Source organism: Oncorhynchus nerka, linkage group LG1 (assembly GCF_034236695.1).
Source record: "Oncorhynchus nerka isolate Pitt River linkage group LG1, Oner_Uvic_2.0, whole genome shotgun sequence".
Classification (NCBI taxonomy): Eukaryota; Metazoa; Chordata; class Actinopteri; order Salmoniformes; family Salmonidae; genus Oncorhynchus; species Oncorhynchus nerka.
In genome coordinates, this window is record NC_088396.1 from 58362582 (window position 1) to 58380224 (window position 17643).

Sequence of the window (17643 nt, forward strand, 5' to 3'; positions counted from 1 at the left end):
AGCCTACCTCACCAGCTCACTCTCCATCCCTGTTCAGTATATATATTGTCCAGCCTACCTCACCAGCTCACTCTCCATCCCTGTTCAGTATATATATTGACCAGCCTACCTCACCAGCTCACTCTCCATCCCTGTTCAGTATATATATTGACCAGCCTACCTCACCAGCTCACTCTCCATCCCTGTTCAGTATATATATTGTCCAGCCTACCTCACCAGCTCACTCTCCATCCCTGCTTTGGACAATTAATAACAAGACTCTCGTACTTTGCCCTTTTCCTTTATGGTTGATATTAACGACGAAAGGAGATGTTATCTGTCTCTCTCTCCTATTGTGTACCACTGTTAAATACTGTGGGAAAATAAAATAAAACTGGGAAAATAAGTACTTAGAACTACCAATTATTGTAGATAAATATTAAAGAAAAGGGTAAACACAACACTGGACTGAACCCCCTAATTTTCAAACTAATAATAATGTACAACAGTATAGAAGATACATGACTAGAGGTTATGCAATATGGGTGTATATCCACTGCATGCTTCTTAGGTGTGTAATTGACATGACCAAGGAGCTATTGCAAATTTGAAACTATGTACACAAACAAGAGTGGGCAATATCCGTCGAATATCCAACCTGAAACTGGCTTTACCTCGGTCGGGTTGTGGTACATGGCCAATATACCACTGATAGGGGCTGTTCACTATGACGTGTGTCTGGAGTGTCTGGATACAGCCCTTAGCGGTGGTATTTTGGCCATGTACCACAAACCGGAGGTGCCATATTGCCATACAGTACCAGTCAAATGTTTTGACACACCTACTCAGTCAAGGGTTTTTCTTTATTTTCAGAAGGAAGGCAGTGCTGGCAGCAGCGAAAACCATCTGGATGCAGACAAGGGTCTTTGCAGAGGAGCCTGATGGCGTGGTAACTTTCACTTTCGTTTTGAGCAGGTTTTAGCATATATTTATCAGTGACTAATTCATTAAAATACTTTATGACCAACATTGAGTCAGTTCCGTGATCCCGCCACCCAGACCGAAATGAAAGTGTAATTTCCCGCGTGGGTGGTTACACACAATTTGAAACGATCTTCCCCATTTGCGCATTCCATTTCGTAATTCGCGAAACTTCAATTCGTCATTATAATCATCTCATTTTCAGTCTTCATGCAACAGACCTCGCTGTGTCCTACTCTAAAAGGTATTCATATTTTTCATTTGCGATATAACCGACCTATGTTGTTAATTTTCTCTGAAATATTCGTGTTTTATTAACCTGAATAATTCATTTCTGGTTGGTTTCATGCCTCGTCTAACTTTCATTTTCCACCGTTCGCATTATCATGTATGTGCTGCCTGTATATTTTCACCTATTGGCCACATGCAGGTTCAATAATAGTAAAATATTCCTATGATAATAACTAAGGTACTCGTCTATTGAGCACAGCGTGAGACTGGGAACGACATAACTATGCAAGTAAGCAGTAGTATACATATTTGCCGATTCAAGTTGCTTTTAATTTCAAATGGGCCATAGATCTATGATGCAAATACCCATTTAGAAATAATGAAGTTTACATCATTTTCTATCCATAAAATCAATCCCTGTTTTCCCTTTCAGAGACTCCTGATGAGTTCTATGGCTAATGGGCAGTTATATCAGATGATCAACAGGATATGTGAGGACCTGAGCTCAGGTGAGTGCAGGAGGCTCCTGTACCTGTGTGGATCCCTTGACACTGACAGGTGTGGTTCTGATCATGTGAGAGAGGTGTTAAATTCCTGGCTGAGCAGAGGACAGGTGGATCAGCTGTACCTGGTGGAACTTCTGTTCAGACTGAGACGCTTTGATCTCCTGAAGAAAGAGTTTCACATCAGTAAACAGGAAGTGGATGGGATTCTGGGACAGAACCGAGCTTTGTCAGAGTACAGGTGAGATTTATTCCTTAGGTTTGAATTCTGCTATTGTCTTTTCCAGGATAACAACACACACCAATAGTCCAAACATTCTTTACAGTCTCATTCATCGCGGTCTTCATTAGTAAATCTATTCCATGGAGTTCTGTCTATGAAGCGGTTCTGTTTCCTGGTTACATGGAGTTCTGTCTATGAAGCGGTTCTGTTTCCTGGTTACAGAGTGTTGATGTCTGATGTGAGTGAAGACATGGGGACAGAAGACCTGGAATCGCTCAAGTTTCTGCTGAGTGGTTCTTTATCCAGAGAGAGGCTGACCAGAGTCAAGGTAAAGGCTTGGTTCAGACATTTGACATTTTATTTCATTACTGACAAGCCTGATCTGATTATGTCATGAAATATTTCTGCATTGTGGGTGGGGGATTCCTGCAATGTAAATACCACTAGGTATGCTGAAATGTACTGTGTATTACTGTGAGAACATTCCTCTTCTTCTGTGGTATGTTTCCTGAGGATCTAGTTGTTATGGAATTTTTTTATTTTATTTTAATGGATTTTCTTTTACAATTTAGTACAAAACACAAACCGAGCTGCCAGACAAGTATTGCTTTAAGTAAGACATGACAACAATAGGGTATTGCTTATGTACTGTAAGACATGACAACAATCAAATCAAATTGTATTTGTCACATGCGCTGAATACAACAGCTAGACCTTACAGTGAAATGCTGACTTACAAGCCCTTAACCTTCAATGCAGTTTTAAGAAAAATACCTAAAAAAGGAGAAATAAAAGTCACAAATAATTAAAGACCAGCAGTAAAATAACAATAACAAGGCTATATACAGGGTATTACGGTACAGAGTCAAGGTGGAGGCTATATACAGGGTATTACGGTACAGAGTCAAGGTGGAGGCTATATACAGGGTATTACGGTACAGAGTCAATGTGGAGGCTATATACAGGGTATTACGGTACAGAGTCAATGTGGAGGCTATATACAGGGTATTACGGTACAGAGTCAATGTGGAGGCTATATACAGGGTATTACGGTACAGAGTCAATGTGGAGGCTATATACAGGGTATTACGGTACAGAGTCAATGTGGAGGCTATATACAGGGTATTACGGTACAGAGTCAATGTGGAGGCTATATACAGGGTATTACGGTACAGAGTCAATGTGGAGGCTATATACAGGGTATTACGGTACAGAGTCAATGTGGAGGCTATATACAGGGTATTACGGTACAGAGTCAATGTGGAGGCTATATACAGGGTATTACAGTACAGAGTCAATGTGGAGGCTATATACAGGGTGTTACAGTACAGAGTCAAGGTGGAGGCTATATACAGGGTATTACAGTACAGAGTCAAGGTGGAGGCTATATACAGGGTATTACAGTACAGAGTCAAGGTGGAGGCTATATACAGGGTATTACAGTACAGAGTCAAGGTGGAGGCTATATACAGGGTATTACGGTACAGAGTCAAGGTGGAGGCTATATACAGGGTATTACGGTACAGAGTCAATGTGGAGGCTATATACAGGGTGTTACGGTACAGAGTCAATGTGGAGGCTATATACAGGGTATTACGGTATAGAGTCAATGTGGAGGCTATATACAGGGTATTACGGTACAGAGTCAATGTGGAGGCTATATACAGGGTGTTACGGTACAGAGTCAATGTGGAGGCTATATACAGGGTATTACGGTATAGAGTCAATGTGGAGGCTATATACAGGGTATTACGGTACAGAGTCAATGTGGAGGCTATATACAGGGTATTACAGTACAGAGTCAAGGTGGAGGCTATATACAGGGTGTTACGGTACAGAGTCAATGTGGAGGCTATATACAGGGTATTACGGTACAGAGTCAATGTGGAGGCTATATACAGGGTATTACAGTACAGAGTCAATGTGGAGGCTATATACAGGGTGTTACAGTACAGAGTCAAGGTGGAGGCTATATACAGGGTATTACAGTACAGAGTCAAGGTGGAGGCTATATACAGGGTATTACAGTACAGAGTCAAGGTGGAGGCTATATACAGGGTATTACAGTACAGAGTCAAGGTGGAGGCTATATACAGGGTATTACGGTACAGAGTCAAGGTGGAGGCTATATACAGGGTATTACAGTACAGAGTCAATGTGGAGACTATATACAGGGTATTACAGTACAGAGTCAAGGTGGAGGCTATATACAGGGTATTACAGTACAGAGTCAAGGTGGAGGCTATATACAGGGTATTACAGTACAGAGTCAATGTGGAGGCTATATACAGGGTATTACGGTACAGAGTCAATGTGGAGGCTATATACAGGGTATTACAGTACAGAGTCAATGTGGAGGCTATATACAGGGTGTTACGGTACAGAGTCAATGTGGAGGCTATATACAGGGTATTACGGTACAGAGTCAATGTGGAGGCTATATACAGGGTATTACGGTACAGAGTCAATGTGGAGGCTATATACAGGGTATTACAGTACAGAGTCAATGTGGAGGCTATATACAGGGGGTACCGGTACAGAGTCAATGTGGAGGCTATATACAAGGGGTACCGGTACAGAGTCAATGTGGAGGCTATATACAGGGTATTACGGTACAGAGTCAATGTGGAGGCTATATACAGGGTATTACAGTACAGAGTCAAGGTGGAGGCTATATACAGGGTATTACAGTACAGAGTCAAGGTGGAGGCTATATACAGGGTGTTACGGTACAGAGTCAATGTGGAGACTATATACAGGGTATTACGGTACAGAGTCAATGTGGAGGCTATATACAGGGTATTACGGTACAGAGTCAAGGTGGAGGCTATATACAGGGTATTACGGTACAGAGTCAATGTGGAGGCTATATACAGGGTATTACGGTACAGAGTCAAGGTGGAGGCTATATACAGGGTATTACAGTACAGAGTCAAGGTGGAGGCTATATACAGGGTATTACGGTACAGAGTCAAGGTGGAGGCTATATACAGGGTATTACGGTACAGAGTCAATGTGGAGGCTATATACAGGGGGTACCGGTACAGAGTCAATGTGGAGGCTATATACAGGGTATTACGGTACAGAGTCAATGTGGAGGCTATATACAGGGTATTACAGTACAGAGTCAAGGTGGAGGCTATATACAGGGTATTACAGTACAGAGTTAATGTGGAGGCTATATACAGGGGGTACCGGTACAGAGTCAATGTGGAGGCTATATACAGGGGGTACCGGTACAGAGTCAATGTGGAGGCTATATACAGGGGGTACCGGTACAGAGTCAATGTGGAGGCTATATACAGGGGGTACCGGTACAGAGTCAATGTGGAGACTATATACAGGGGGTACCGGTACAGAGTCAATGTGGAGGCTTTATACAGGGGGTACCGGTACAGAGTCAATGTGGAGGCTATATACAGGGGGTACCGGTACAGAGTCAATGTGGAGGCTATATACAGGGGGTACCGGTACAGAGTCAATGTGGAGGCTATATACAGGGGGTACCGGTACAGAGTCAATGTGGAGGCTATATACAGGGAGTACCGGTACAGAGTCAATGTAGAGACTATATACAGGGGGTACCGGTACAATGTGGAGGCTATATACAGGGTGTACCGGTACAGAGTCAATGTGGAAGCTATATACAGGGGGTACCGGTACAATGTGGAGGCTATATACAGGGGGTACCGGTACAGAGTTAATGTGGAGGCTATATACAGGGAGTACCGGTACAGAGTCAATGTGGAGGCTATATACAGGGGGTACCGGTACAGAGTTAATGTGGAGGCTATATACAGGGAGTACCGGTACAGAGTCAATGTGGAGACTATATACAGGGGGTACCGGTACAATGTGGAGGCTATATACAGGGGGTACCGGTACAGAGTTAATGTGGAGGCTATATACAGGGAGTACCGGTACAATGTGGAGGCTATATACAGGGGGTACCGGTACAGAGTCAATGTGGAGACTATATACAGGGGGTACTGGTACAGAGTAAATGTGGAGGCTATATACAGGGTGTACCGGTACAGAGTCAATGTGGAGGCTATATACAGGGGGTACCGGTACAGAGTCAATGTGGAGGCTATATACAGGGTGTACCGGTACAGAGTCAATGTGGAGGCTATATACAGGGTGTACCGGTACAGAGTCAATGTGGAGGCTATATACAGGGGGTACCGGTACAGAGTCAATGTGGAGGCTATATACAGGGTGTACCGGTACAGAGTCAATGTGGAGGCTATATACAGGGGGTACCGGTACAGAGTCAATGTGGAGACTATATACAGGGGGTACTGGTACAGAGTAAATGTGGAGGCTATATACAGGGTGTACCGGTACAGAGTCAATGTGGAGGCTATATACAGGGGGTACCGGTACAGAGTCAATGTGGAGGCTATATACAGGGGGTACCGGTACAGAGTCAATGTGGAGACTATATACAGGGGGTACCGGTACAATGTGGAGGCTATATACAGGGGGTACCGGTACAATGTGGAGGCTATATACAGGGGGTACCGGTACAATGTGGAGGCTATATACAGGGGGTACCGGTACAGAGTCAATGTGGAGACTATATACAGGGGGTACTGGTACAGAGTAAATGTGGAGGCTATATACAGGGTGTACCGGTACAGAGTCAATGTGGAGGCTATATACAGGGGGTACCGGTACAGAGTCAATGTGGAGGCTATATACAGGGGGTACCGGTACAGAGTCAATGTGGAGGCTATATACAGGGGGTACTGGTACAGAGTCAATGTGGAGGCTATATACAGGGGGTACCGGTACAGAGTCAATGTGGAGGCTATATACAGGGGGTACTGGTACAGAGTTAATGTGCAGGGGCACCGGTTAGTCGAGGTAATTGAGGTAATATGTACATGTAGGTAGAGTTATTAAAGTGACTATGCACAGATAATAACAGAGAGTAGCAGCAGCGTAAAAGAGGGGGGGCAATGCACATAGTCCCGGTAGTCATTTGATTAGATGTTCAGGAGTCTTATGGCTTCGGGGTAGAAGCTGTTTAGAAGCCTCTTGGACCTAGACTTGGTGCTCCGGTACCGCTTGCCGGCAAGGGTGGCTGGAGTCTTTGACAATTTTTAGGGCCTTCCTCTGACACCGCCTGGTATAGAGGTCCTGGATGGCAGGAAGCTTGGCCTCAGTGATGTACTGGGCCGTTCGCACTACCCTCTGTAGTGACTTGCGGTCGGAGGCCGAGCAGTTGCCATACCAGGCAGTGATACAACCAGTCAGGATGCTCTCGATGGTGCAGCTGTAGAACCTTTTGAGGATCTGAGGACCCATGCCAAATCTTTTCAGTCTCCTGAGGGGGAATAGGTTTTATTGTGCTCTCTTCACGACTGTCTTGGTGTGTTTGGACCATGATAGTTTGTTGTTGATATGAACGCCAAGGAACTTGAAGCTCTCAACCTGCTCCACTACAGCCCCGTCAATGAGAATGGGGGTGTGCTCGGTCCTCCTTTTCCTGTAGTCCATAATCATCTCTTTTGTCATGATCATGTTGAGGGATTGGGTATAGGGTATTGTTTAAGTAAGACATAACAACAACAACAACAGGACAACAATATGACAGTTACAACAACAAGTGGTGTTCATAAATCAGTGTATGTCCAAAAGATCCAGAAACGAATGTCCTGGAATGTTTTTGAACCATTTCATATCCTTTCTCTGTGTGACAGAGTTTCCTGGATGTCATAGTTGAACTGGAGAAGCTGGACAGAGTGTCTTCTGAGAGGGTGGAGCTGATAGAAAAATATCTGACGGACATCAGCAGGGTTGACCTGGCCAGGAAGGTCAAAGGGTACCGGAACCTGACATCAGGTAAGAATTAGGAAAAGGCCCACCTTGGGATTCTGGAGGACTTCTGGATATCTGGGGCCGTATCAAGATTAGATTAGGATCCAGGATCTCCATACACTCATTGTGATCTAAGTGGCTAAATGGATTCTTAAGTGCATTCGGAAAGTATTCAGACCCTTTGACTTTTTCCTCATTTTGTTACCTTACAACCTTGTTCTAAAATTGATTAAATTAAAATGTTTTCCTCATCAACCTACCCCATAATGACAAAGTGAAAACAGGGGTTTAGACATTTTGGGAAAAAATTAAATAACGTTTTTACATAAGTATTCAGACCCTTTGTAATGAGACTTGAAATTGAGCTCAGGTACATCCTTTTTCCATTGATCATCCTTGAGAGATGTTTCTACAACTTGATTGGAGTCCACCTATGGGAAATTCAATTGATTGGACATGATTTGGAAAGGCACACACCTGTCTATATAAGGTCCCACAGTTGACAGTGCATGTCAGAGCAAAAACCAAGCCATGAGATTTAAGAAGTTGTCCGTAGAGCTCTGAGACAGGATTGTGTCGAGGCACAGATCTGGGGAAGGGTACCAAAACATTTCTGTAGCATTGAAGGTCCCCAAGAACACAGTGGCCTCCATCATTATTACATGGAAGAAGTTTGGAGCCACCAAGACTCTTCCTATAGCTGGCCACCCGGCCAAACTGGGCAATCGGGGGAGAAGTGCCTTGGTCAGGGAGGTGACCAGGAACCAGACTGACAGAGCTCCAGAGTTCCTCTGTGGAGATGGGAGAACCTTCCAGAAGGACAACCATCTCTGCAGCACTCCACCAATCATGCCTTTATTGTAGAGTGACCAGAAAGAAGCCACTCCTCAGTAAAAGGCATGACAGCCCGCTTGGAGTTTACCAAAAGGCACCTAAAGGACTCTTAGTCCATGAGAAACAAGATTCTCAGGTCTGATGAAACTAAGATTGAATTATTTGGCCTGTATGCCAAGCGTCACGTCTGCACCATCCCTACGTTGAAGCATGGTGGTGGCAGCATCATGCTGTGAGGATGTTTTTTCACGGCAGGGACTGGGAGACTAGTCAGGATCGGGGGAAAGGTGAACAGAGCAAAGTACAGAGATCCTTAATGAAAACCAACGTTCTAAACATTGCTGATCCTCTTTTCGTTTTCCTTTGGTTTTGTCTTGTCTTGTATCACACCTGGTTCCAATCCCCTTCATGTCCTTGTCGGTGATTGTTTGTTTGTAAGCTATGTGCAAGATATGTTCTGGTGTGCGACGGGTTTTGTACCCACTTGTATTATTTTGTATCTTTTGGTTTTCAGAGTTTTTGAGCACTTATTAAACTGCTCTGTTTATACCAAGTTCGCTCCTGCGCCTGACTTCCTTCCACCAGCACGCACCGACCGACTATGGAGTCAGCAGGAGCAGGTACCCCGGTTATAGGGGTGGAGGAGCGCGTCCGGGAGCACGCAGGAATGCGTCACAATCGTGGCACCGCCATGGACAGGAGTGGCTTCGGGACAAGTCTCTGAATGTGCTTGAGTGGCCCAGCCAGAGCCTGGACTTGAACCCGATCAAACATCTCTGGAGAGACCTGAAAATAGCTGTGCAGTGATGCTCCACATCCAACCTGACAGAGCTTGAGTGAATCTGCAGAGAAGAATGGGAGAAACTCCCCAAATACAGGTGTGCCAAGCTTGTAGCGTCATATCCAATTAGACTCCAGGCTTAAATCGCAGCCAAAGGTGCTTCAACAAAGTACTGAGTAAAGGGTCTGAACTCTTATGTAAAATTTCATATTTCAGTTTTTGTTTTTTATACATTTTCAAATATTCCTAAAAACCTGTTTTTGTTTTGTCATTATGGGGTATTGTGTGTAGATTGATGAGGACAAAAAACAATTGAATCCATTTTTAGAATAAGGCTGTTATGTAACAAAATGTGGAAAAAGTCAACGGGTCTGAATACTTTCTGAATGCACTGTAAATCAGAACTCCTACTCTCAGACTCTTGATAGTAATATGGCCCTTGGTCTCAATCTGAACCACCTCTGTTACATCCTGTTTGGAAATACTTCTTCCTGTGCAACTTGTTGTAGTTGGAACACCACAACACAGACCAGTGGTGATGACTCACCAGGCCCAGCAGCAGTGGATCAGGACTCCAGTGAGTCACTACTACACTACCTCCTCTTGAAACAGGGAAACCTTCCCTCGCCTCTACTACAGCTTTCTATAAAGGATGTTTCCTCTAAGTGTGATTTCTGTCCCTCAGTCCAACCCCATGCTCACTGCCTCCCCTGTATCATGCCATTCAAGACAAGAGCAGTCCACACAGAACAGTAAGTTACTTTCATTCCTCAGGAGAGGTTTCTTTAAAATACCAACTGTTTATCATGATTAGTGTTCAATAAAAAAGTATATCCTCTGTAGAAAGCAGCTGTCATTCTGTCATTTTAGCTCCAGAGAACGAAAACATTGCAGAGCCTGAAAGAAAAAGGCTGTTCTACCAGGTAATATACATGGTGTTCTACCAGGTAATATACATAGTGTTCTACCAGGTAATATACATAGTGTTCTACCAGGTAATATACATACTGTTCTACCATGTAATATACATAGTGTTCTACCAGGTAATATACATACTGTTCTACCAGGTAATATACATAGTGTTCTACCAGGTAATATACATAGTGTTCTACCATGTAATATACATAGTGTTCTACCAGGTAATATACATAGTGTTCTACCAGGTAATATACATAGTGTTCTATCAGGTAATATACATAGTGTTCTACCAGGTAATATACATAGTGTTCTACCAGGTAATATACATAGTGTTCTACCAGGTAATATACCAGGTAATATACATAGTGTTCTACCAGGTAATATACATAGTGTTCTACCAGGTAATATACATAGTGTTCTACCAGGTAATATACATAGTGTTCTACCAGGTAATATACATAGTGTTCTACCAGGTAATATACATACTGTTCTACCAGGTAATATACATACTGTTCTACCAGGTAATATACATACTGTTCTATCAGGTAATATACATAGTGTTCTACCAGGTAATATACCTAGTGTTCTACCAGGTAATATACATAGTGTTCTACCAGGTAATATACATAGTGTTCTACCAGGTAATATACATAGTGTTCTACCAGGTAATATACCAGGTAATATACATAGTGTTCTACCAGGTAATATACCTAGTGTTCTACCAGGTAATATACATAGTGTTCTACCAGGTAATATACATAGTGTTCTACCAGGTAATATACATAGTGTTCTACCAGGTAATATACATAGTGTTCTACCAGGTAATATACCAGGTAATATACATAGTGTTCTACCAGGTAATATACCAGGTAATATACATAGTGTTCTACCAGGTAATATACATAGTGTTCTACCAGGTAATATACATAGTGTTCTACCAGGTAATATACATAGTGTTCTACCAGGTAATATACCAGGTAATATACATACTGTTCTACCAGGTAATATACATACTGTTCTACCAGGTAATATACATAGTGTTCTACCAGGTAATATACATAGTGTTCTACCAGGTAATATACCAGGTAATATACATAGTGTTCTACCAGGTAATATACATAGTGTTCTACCAGGTAATATACCAGGTAATATACATAGTGTTCTACCAGGTAATATACATAGTGTTCTATCAGGTAATATACATACTGTTCTACCAGGTAATATACATAGTGTTCTACCAGGTAATATACATAGTGTTCTACCAGGTAATATACCAGGTAATATACATAGTGTTCTACCAGGTAATATACATAGTGTTCTACCAGGTAATATACATAGTGTTCTATCAGGTAATATACATAGTGTTCTACCAGGTAATATACATAGTGTTCTACCAGGTAATATACCAGGTAATATACATAGTGTTCTACCAGGTAATATACCTAGTGTTCTACCAGGTAATATACATAGTGTTCTACCAGGTAATATACATAGTGTTCTACCAGGTAATATACATGGTGGTCTACCAGGTAATATACCAGGTAATATACATAGTGTTCTACCAGGTAATATACATAGTGTTCTATCAGGTAATATACATACTGTTCTACCAGGTAATATACATACTGTTCTATCAGGTAATATACATAGTGTTCTACCAGGTAATATACATAGTGTTCTACCAGGTAATATACATAGTGTTCTACCAGGTAATATACATAGTGTTCTACCAGGTAATATACATAGTGTTCTACCAGGTAATATACATAGTGTTCTACCAGGTAATATACATAGTGTTCTACCAGGTAATATACATAGTGTTCTACCAGGTAATATACATAGTGTTCTATCAGGTAATATACCAGGTAATATACATAGTGTTCTACCAGGTAATATACCTAGTGTTCTACCAGGTAATATACCTAGTATTCTACCAGGTAATATACATAGTGTTCTATCAGGTAATATACATAGTGTTCTACCAGGTAATATACCAGGTAATATACATAGTGTTCTACCAGGTAATATACCTAGTGTTCTACCAGGTAATATACATAGTGTTCTACCAGGTAATATAAATAGTGTTCTACCAGGTAATATACCAGGTAATATACATAGCGTTCTACCAGGTAATATACATAGTGTTCTACCAGGTAATATACATAGTGTTCTACCAGGTAATATACCAGGTAATATACATAGTGTTCTACCAGGTAATATACATAGTGTTCTACCAGGTAATATACATAGTGTTCTACCAGGTAATATACATAGTGTTCTACCAGGTAATATACCAGGTAATATACATAGTGTTCTACCAGGTAATATACATAGTTTTCTACCAGGTAATATACATAGTGTTCTACCAGGTAATATACCAGGTAATATACATAGTGTTCTACCTGGTAATATACCTAGTGTTCTATCAGGTAATATACATAGTGTTCTACCAGATAATATACATAGTGTTCTACCAGGTAATATACCAGGTAATATACCAGGTAATATACATAGTGTTCTACCAGGTAATATACATAGTGTTCTACCAGGTAATATACATATTGTTCTACCAGGTAATATACATAGTGTTCTACCTGGTAATATACATAGTGTTCTACCAGGTAATATACATAGTGTTCTACCAGGTAATATACATAGTGTTCTACCAGGTAATATACCAGGTAATATACATAGTGTTCTACCAGGTAATATACATAGTGTTCTACCAGGTAATATACATAGTGTTCTACCAGGTAATATACATAGTGTTCTACCAGGTAATATACCAGGTAATATACATAGTGTTCTACCAGGTAATATACATAGTGTTCTACCAGGTAATATACCAGGTAATATACATAGTGTTCTAACAGGTAATAGACATAGTGTTCTACCAAGTAATATACATAGTGTTCTACCAGGTAATATACATAGTGTTCTATCAGGTAATATACCAGGTAATATACATAGTGTTCTACCAGGTAATATACATAGTGTCCTACCAGGTAATATACATCGTGTTCTACCAGGTAATATACATAGTCTTCTACCAGGTAATATACCAGGTAATATACATAGTGTTCTACCAGGTAATATACATAGCGTTCTACCAGGTAATATACATAGTGTTCTACCAGGTAATATACCAGGTAATATACATAGTGTTCTACCAGGTAATATACATGGTGTTCTACCAGGTAATATACATAGTGTTCCATCGGGTAATATACGGCCACCCCTCATCACTGTCAAACGCTCCCTAAAACACTTCTGTGAGCAGGCCTTTCTAATCGACCTGGCCCGGGTATCCTGGAAGGACATTGACCTCATCCCGTCAGTTGAGGATGCCTGGTCATTCTTTAAAAGTAACTTCCTCACCATATTAGATAAGCATGCTCCGTTCAAAAAATGCAGAACTAAGAACAGATACAGCCCTTGGTTCACTCCAGACCTGACTGCCCTCGACCAGCACAAAAACATCCTGTGGCGGACTGCAATAGCATCGAACAGTCCCCGCGATATGCAACTGTTCAGGGAAGTCAGGAACCAATACACGCAGTCAGTCAGGAAAGCTAAGGCCAGCTTCTTCAGGCAGAAGTTTGCATCCTGTAGCTCCAACTCCAAAAAGTTCTGGGACACTGTGAAGTCCATGGAGAACAAGAGCACCTCCTCCCAGCTGCCCACTGCACTGAGGCTAGGGAACACGGTCACCACCGACAAATCCATGATTATCGAAAACTTCAACAAGCATTTCTCAACGGCTGGCCATGCCTTCCGCCTGGCTACTCCTACCTCGGCCAACAGCTCCGGCCCCCCGCAGCTCCTCGCCCAAGCCTCTCCAGGTTCTCCTTTACCCAAATCCAGATAGCAGATGTTCTGAAAGAGCTGCAAAACCTGGACCCGTATAAATCAGCTGGGCTTGACAATCTGGACCCTCTATTTCTGAAACTATCCGCCGCCATTGTCGCAACCCCTATTACCAGCCTGTTCAACCTCTCTTTCATATCGTCTGAGATCCCCAAGGATTGGAAAGCTGCCACAGTCATCCCCCTCTTCAAAGGGGAGACACCCTGGACCCAAACTGTTACAGACCTATATCCATTCTGCCCTGCCTATCTAAGGTCTTCGAAAGCCAAGTCAACAAACAGGTCACTGACCATCTCGAATCCCACCGTACCTTCTCCGCTATGCAATCTGGTTTCCGAGCCGGTCACGGGTGCACCTCAGCCACACTCAAGGTACTAAACGACATCATAACCGCCATCGATAAAAGACAGTACTGTGCAGCCGTCTTCATCGACCTTGCCAAGGCTTTCGACTCTGTCAATCACCATATTCTTATCGGCAGACTCAGTAGCCTCGGTTTTTCGGATGTCTGCCTTGCCTGGTTCACCAACTACTTTGCAGACAGAGTTCAGTGTGTCAAATCGGAGGGCATGTTGTCCGGTCCTCTGGCAGTCTCTATGGGGGTGCCACAGGGTTCAATTCTCGGGCCGACTCTTTTCTCTGTGTATATCAATGATGTTGCTCTTGCTGCGGGCGATTCCCTGATCCACCTCTACGCAGACGACACCATTCTATACACTTTCGGCCCGTCATTGGACACTGTGCTATCTAACCTCCAATCGAGCTTCAATGCCATACAACACTCCTTCCGTGGCCTCCAACTGCTCTTAAACGCTAGTAAAACCAAATGCATGCTTTTCAACCGATCGCTGCCTGCACCCGCTTGCCCGACTAGCATCACCACACTGGATGGTTCCGACCTTGAATATGTGGACACCTATAAGTACCTAGGTGTCTGGCTAGACTGCAAACTCTCCTTCCAGACCCATATCAAACATCTCCAATCGAAAATCAAATCAAGAGTCGGCTTTCTATTCCGCAACAAAGCCTCCTTCACTCACGCTGCCAAGCTTACCTAGTAAAACTGACTATCCTACCGATCCTCGACTTCGGCGATGTCATCTACAAAATTGCTTCCAACACTCTTCTCAGCAAACTGGATGCAGTTTATCACAGTGCCATCCGTTTTGTCACTAAAGCACCTTATACTACCCACCACTGCGACTTGTATGCTCTAGTCGGCTGGCCCTCGCTACATATTCGTCGCCAGATCCACTGGCTCCAGGTCATCTACAAGGCCATGCTAGGCAAAGCTCCGCCTTATCTCAGCTCACTGGTCACGATGGCAACACCCATCCGTAGCACGCGCTCCAGCAGGTGTATCTCATTGATCATCCCTAAAGCCAACACCTCATTCGGCCGCCTTTCGTTCCAGTACTCTGCTGCCTGTGACTGGAAGGAATTGCAAAAATCGCTGAAGTTGGAGACTTTTATCTCCCTCACCAACTTCAAACATCAGCTATCTGAGCAGCTAACCGATCGCTGCAGCTGTACATAATCTATTGGTAAATAGCCCACCCATTTTCACCTACCTCATCCCCACAGTTTTTATTTATTTACTTTTCTGCTCTTTTGCACACCAATATCTCTACCTGTACATGACCATCTGATCATTTATCACTCCAGTGTTAATCTGCAATATTGTAATTATTCGCCTACCTCCTCATGCCTTTTGCACACATTGTATATAGACTCCCCTTTTTCTCTACTGTGTTATTGACTTGTTAATTGTTTACTCCATGTGTAACTCTGTGTTGTCTGTTCACACTGCTATGCTTTATCTTGGCCAGGTCGCAGTTGCAAATGAGAACCTGTTCTCAACTAGCCTACCTGGTTAAATAAAGGTGAAATAAAAATACCAGGTAATATACATAGTGTTCTACCAGGTAATATACATAGTGTTCTACCAGGTAATATACATAGTGTTCTATCAGGTAATATACATAGTGTTCTACCAGGTAATATACATAGTGTTCTACCAGGTAATATACCAGGTAATATACATAGTGTTCTACCAGGTAATATACATAGTGTTCTACCAGGTAATATACATAGTGTTCTACCAGGTAATATACATGGTGTTCTACCAGGTAATATACATGGTGTTCTACCAGGTAATATACATAGTGTTCTACCAGGTAATATACATAGTGTTCTACCAGGTAATATACATAGTGTTCTATCAGGTAATATACATGGTGTTCTACCAGGTAATATACCAGGTAATATACATAGTGTTCTACCAGGTAATATACATAGTGTTCTACCAGGTAATATACATGGTGTTCTACCAGGTAATATACATGGTGTTCTACCAGGTAATATACATAGTGTTCTACCAGGTAATATACATAGTGTTCTACCAGGTAATATACATAGTGTTCTATCAGGTAATATACATGGTGTTCTACCAGGTAATATACATAGTGTTCTATCAGGTAATATACATAGTGTTCTACCAGGTAATATACATAGTGTTCTACCAGGTAATATACATAGTCTTCTATCAGGTAATATACATAGTGTTCTACCAGGTAATATACCAGGTAATATACATAGTGTTCTACCAGGTAATATACCAGGTAATATACATAGTGTTCTACCAGGTAATATACATAGTGTTCTACCAGGTAATATACATAGTGTTCTACCAGGTAATATACATGGTGTTCTACCAGGTAATATACATGGTGTTCTACCAGGTAATATACATGGTGTTTTACCAGGTAATATACATAGTGTTCTACCAGGTAATATACATAGTGTTCTACCAGGTAATATACATAGTGTTCTATCAGGTAATATACATGGTGTTCTACCAGGTAATATACCAGGTAATATACATAGTGTTATACCAGGTAATATACATGGTGTTCTACCAGGTAATATACATAGTGTTCTACCAGGTAATATACATGGTGTTCTACCAGGTAATATACATAGTGTTCTACCAGGTAATATACATGGTGTTCTACCAGGTAATATACATAGTGTTCTACCAGGTAATATACATGGTGTTCTACCAGGTAATATACCAGGTAATATACATAGTGTTCTACCAGGTAATATACATGGTGTTCTACCAGGTAATATACCAGGTAATATACATAGTGTTCTACCAGGTAAAATACCAGGTAATATACATAGTGTTCTACCAGGTAATATACATAGTGTTCTACCAGGTAATATACATAGTGTTCTACCAGGTATTATACATAGAACACTATGTATATTACCTGGTAGAACATATGTATATTACCTGGTAGAACACTATCAGGTAATATACATAGTGTTCTACCAGGTAATATACATAGTGTTCTACCAGGTAATATACATATTGTTCTACCAGGTAATATACATAGTGTTCTACCAGGTAATATACATAGTGTTCTACCAGGTAATATACATAGTGTTCTACCAGGTAATATACATAGTGTTCTACCTGGTAATATACATAGTGT

At 41.9% G+C, this 17643-nt stretch overlaps 1 protein-coding gene across 3 annotated transcripts in view; it reads left to right on the forward strand.

The window, feature by feature from the left end:
- The first annotated feature begins 698 nt into the window (after positions 1-698).
- Positions 699-17643, forward strand: part of LOC115128090 (CASP8 and FADD-like apoptosis regulator) — a 70732-nt gene continuing 53787 nt past the window's right edge. Inside the window, exons 1-8 of one of the 3 annotated variants that reach the window (XM_065019796.1) lie at positions 949-1204; positions 1430-1480; positions 1625-1935; positions 2140-2245; positions 7626-7767; positions 9868-9935; positions 10044-10110; positions 10229-10281. In XM_065019796.1, the coding sequence (XP_064875868.1) occupies positions 1475-1480; positions 1625-1935; positions 2140-2245; positions 7626-7767; positions 9868-9935; positions 10044-10110; positions 10229-10281 (753 nt within the window). In that variant the 5' untranslated portion in view covers positions 949-1204; positions 1430-1474. Of the gene's footprint in view, positions 929-948; positions 1205-1429; positions 1481-1624; positions 1936-2139; positions 2246-7625; positions 7768-9867; positions 9936-10043; positions 10111-10228; positions 10282-17643 lie in introns of those variants that run through there. The other 2 variants (XM_065019790.1, XM_065019801.1) reach the window with 2 other exon arrangements.